This window comes from Chiloscyllium plagiosum, chromosome 12 (genome assembly GCF_004010195.1).
Source record: "Chiloscyllium plagiosum isolate BGI_BamShark_2017 chromosome 12, ASM401019v2, whole genome shotgun sequence".
NCBI classification, from domain to species: domain Eukaryota; kingdom Metazoa; phylum Chordata; class Chondrichthyes; order Orectolobiformes; family Hemiscylliidae; genus Chiloscyllium; species Chiloscyllium plagiosum.
The window spans coordinates 57,565,077-57,566,357 of NC_057721.1; the positions used below are offsets into that span (position 1 = coordinate 57,565,077).

A 1,281-nucleotide genomic window follows, 5' to 3' on the forward strand; every position below is an offset into this window, starting at 1 on the left:
CATACCCATCTGCTTTTTAAAGACATCTCCCCCCCCCTCTTCCCCCCCACCCAAACATAGTTCTGCTTATACAACTTCTTATTGGATACAGCAATTTGATTAGAGCTCTACTGTACAATCATATCCCACTGGACATGCTTAAACGAACACTTTGCAAACAATACTTTCAGCACAGTTAAGCTGAAATGGTTTGGAGAGAATGTAGAGAGCATTATCTCTACCATGTGAAACTAAATACCATATAATGCATACACTTTTGACTTGGACCTTCAGTTCATTTTAAATATTGACATATCATGAAACATATATTGAACATCTAAGATTTAAAAATGCAAAGATAATTGCAATAAAACTTATTGTAAAACATTCTCCCACACAACTGAAAATATGATCTTAACTTTATTTTATTTGTTGTACAGTTAACTAGAGCAAGTTTTTACTTCTTAAGGGAGTGCCAATCTTGTGCTGTACAAGACTTTTATTGTTAAAATCATAGACCATCCTATATGAGGCTAACCATAAGATTGTTTGTGTGGCCTGATTTGCATTAGTGTGTTTAAAAAAAATGTTCAGTGCCATAAAACTTAATTCTACTTTATAGGCCAATTTGTGTGAACGTTCTGCACATATTCATCAACTTCTCACATACCTATACATAGAACAGAAACGAATATCACGAAGGTTTCTGTGGTATTCAACTTTTTATAAAAAGTTATCACAGGCTCAACAGAAGAATAATGGGAATAGCTTTACATTGTTCAAATCACAGTGTTGGGGGTTTCAATCCATACTTCTTAGCAACTTCTGTCTGTGCATATGCAGCATCACAAAGCGAATACAGGTGGGCCATCTCCATTTCTGACTTTGCCAGGTTAATGGCCTTGCTAAACATATCAATGGCCTTAGCCAGATTTCCTCTGTAAACAGATTTTAAAACACATTTAAGTTATGTTGTGAATGCTATGAAAAAGTGGTGCAATTCTGAAAAACAACTTAGACAAAATGAAATAAAGCTTATTTCTTGAGGTGCATTTACTTAAATCAAAATCTAAAACTATCAAAGGAGTTAATATTTCTGTGAGTCAACTTAGGCTAATTGAATATCCAAGAATACGGACTAATAACTTAATTCAAATAATTATGTTGATAAAAATGTGCTTTGCAAGTACATAACTAATTACTAATGCTCCACAATCATAGAATATCAACAATGTGCAAACAGGCCATTCAGCTTATTGAATTCACAACACCCCAACAAACAGCATCCCATCCAGAACCGTT

At 34.1% G+C, this 1,281-nt stretch overlaps 1 protein-coding gene across 1 annotated transcript in view; it reads right to left on the reverse strand.

Moving 5' to 3' along the window:
- Positions 1-388: 388 nt before the first annotated feature.
- The window catches only part of tomm70a (translocase of outer mitochondrial membrane 70 homolog A (S. cerevisiae)), a 30,125-nt gene continuing 29,232 nt past the window's right edge, over positions 389-1,281 (reverse strand). The window contains exon 12 of the mRNA XM_043701155.1: positions 389-917. Within this exon, the coding sequence (XP_043557090.1) occupies positions 764-917 (154 nt within the window). The 3' untranslated portion in view covers positions 389-763. The remainder of the gene's footprint in view (positions 918-1,281) is intronic.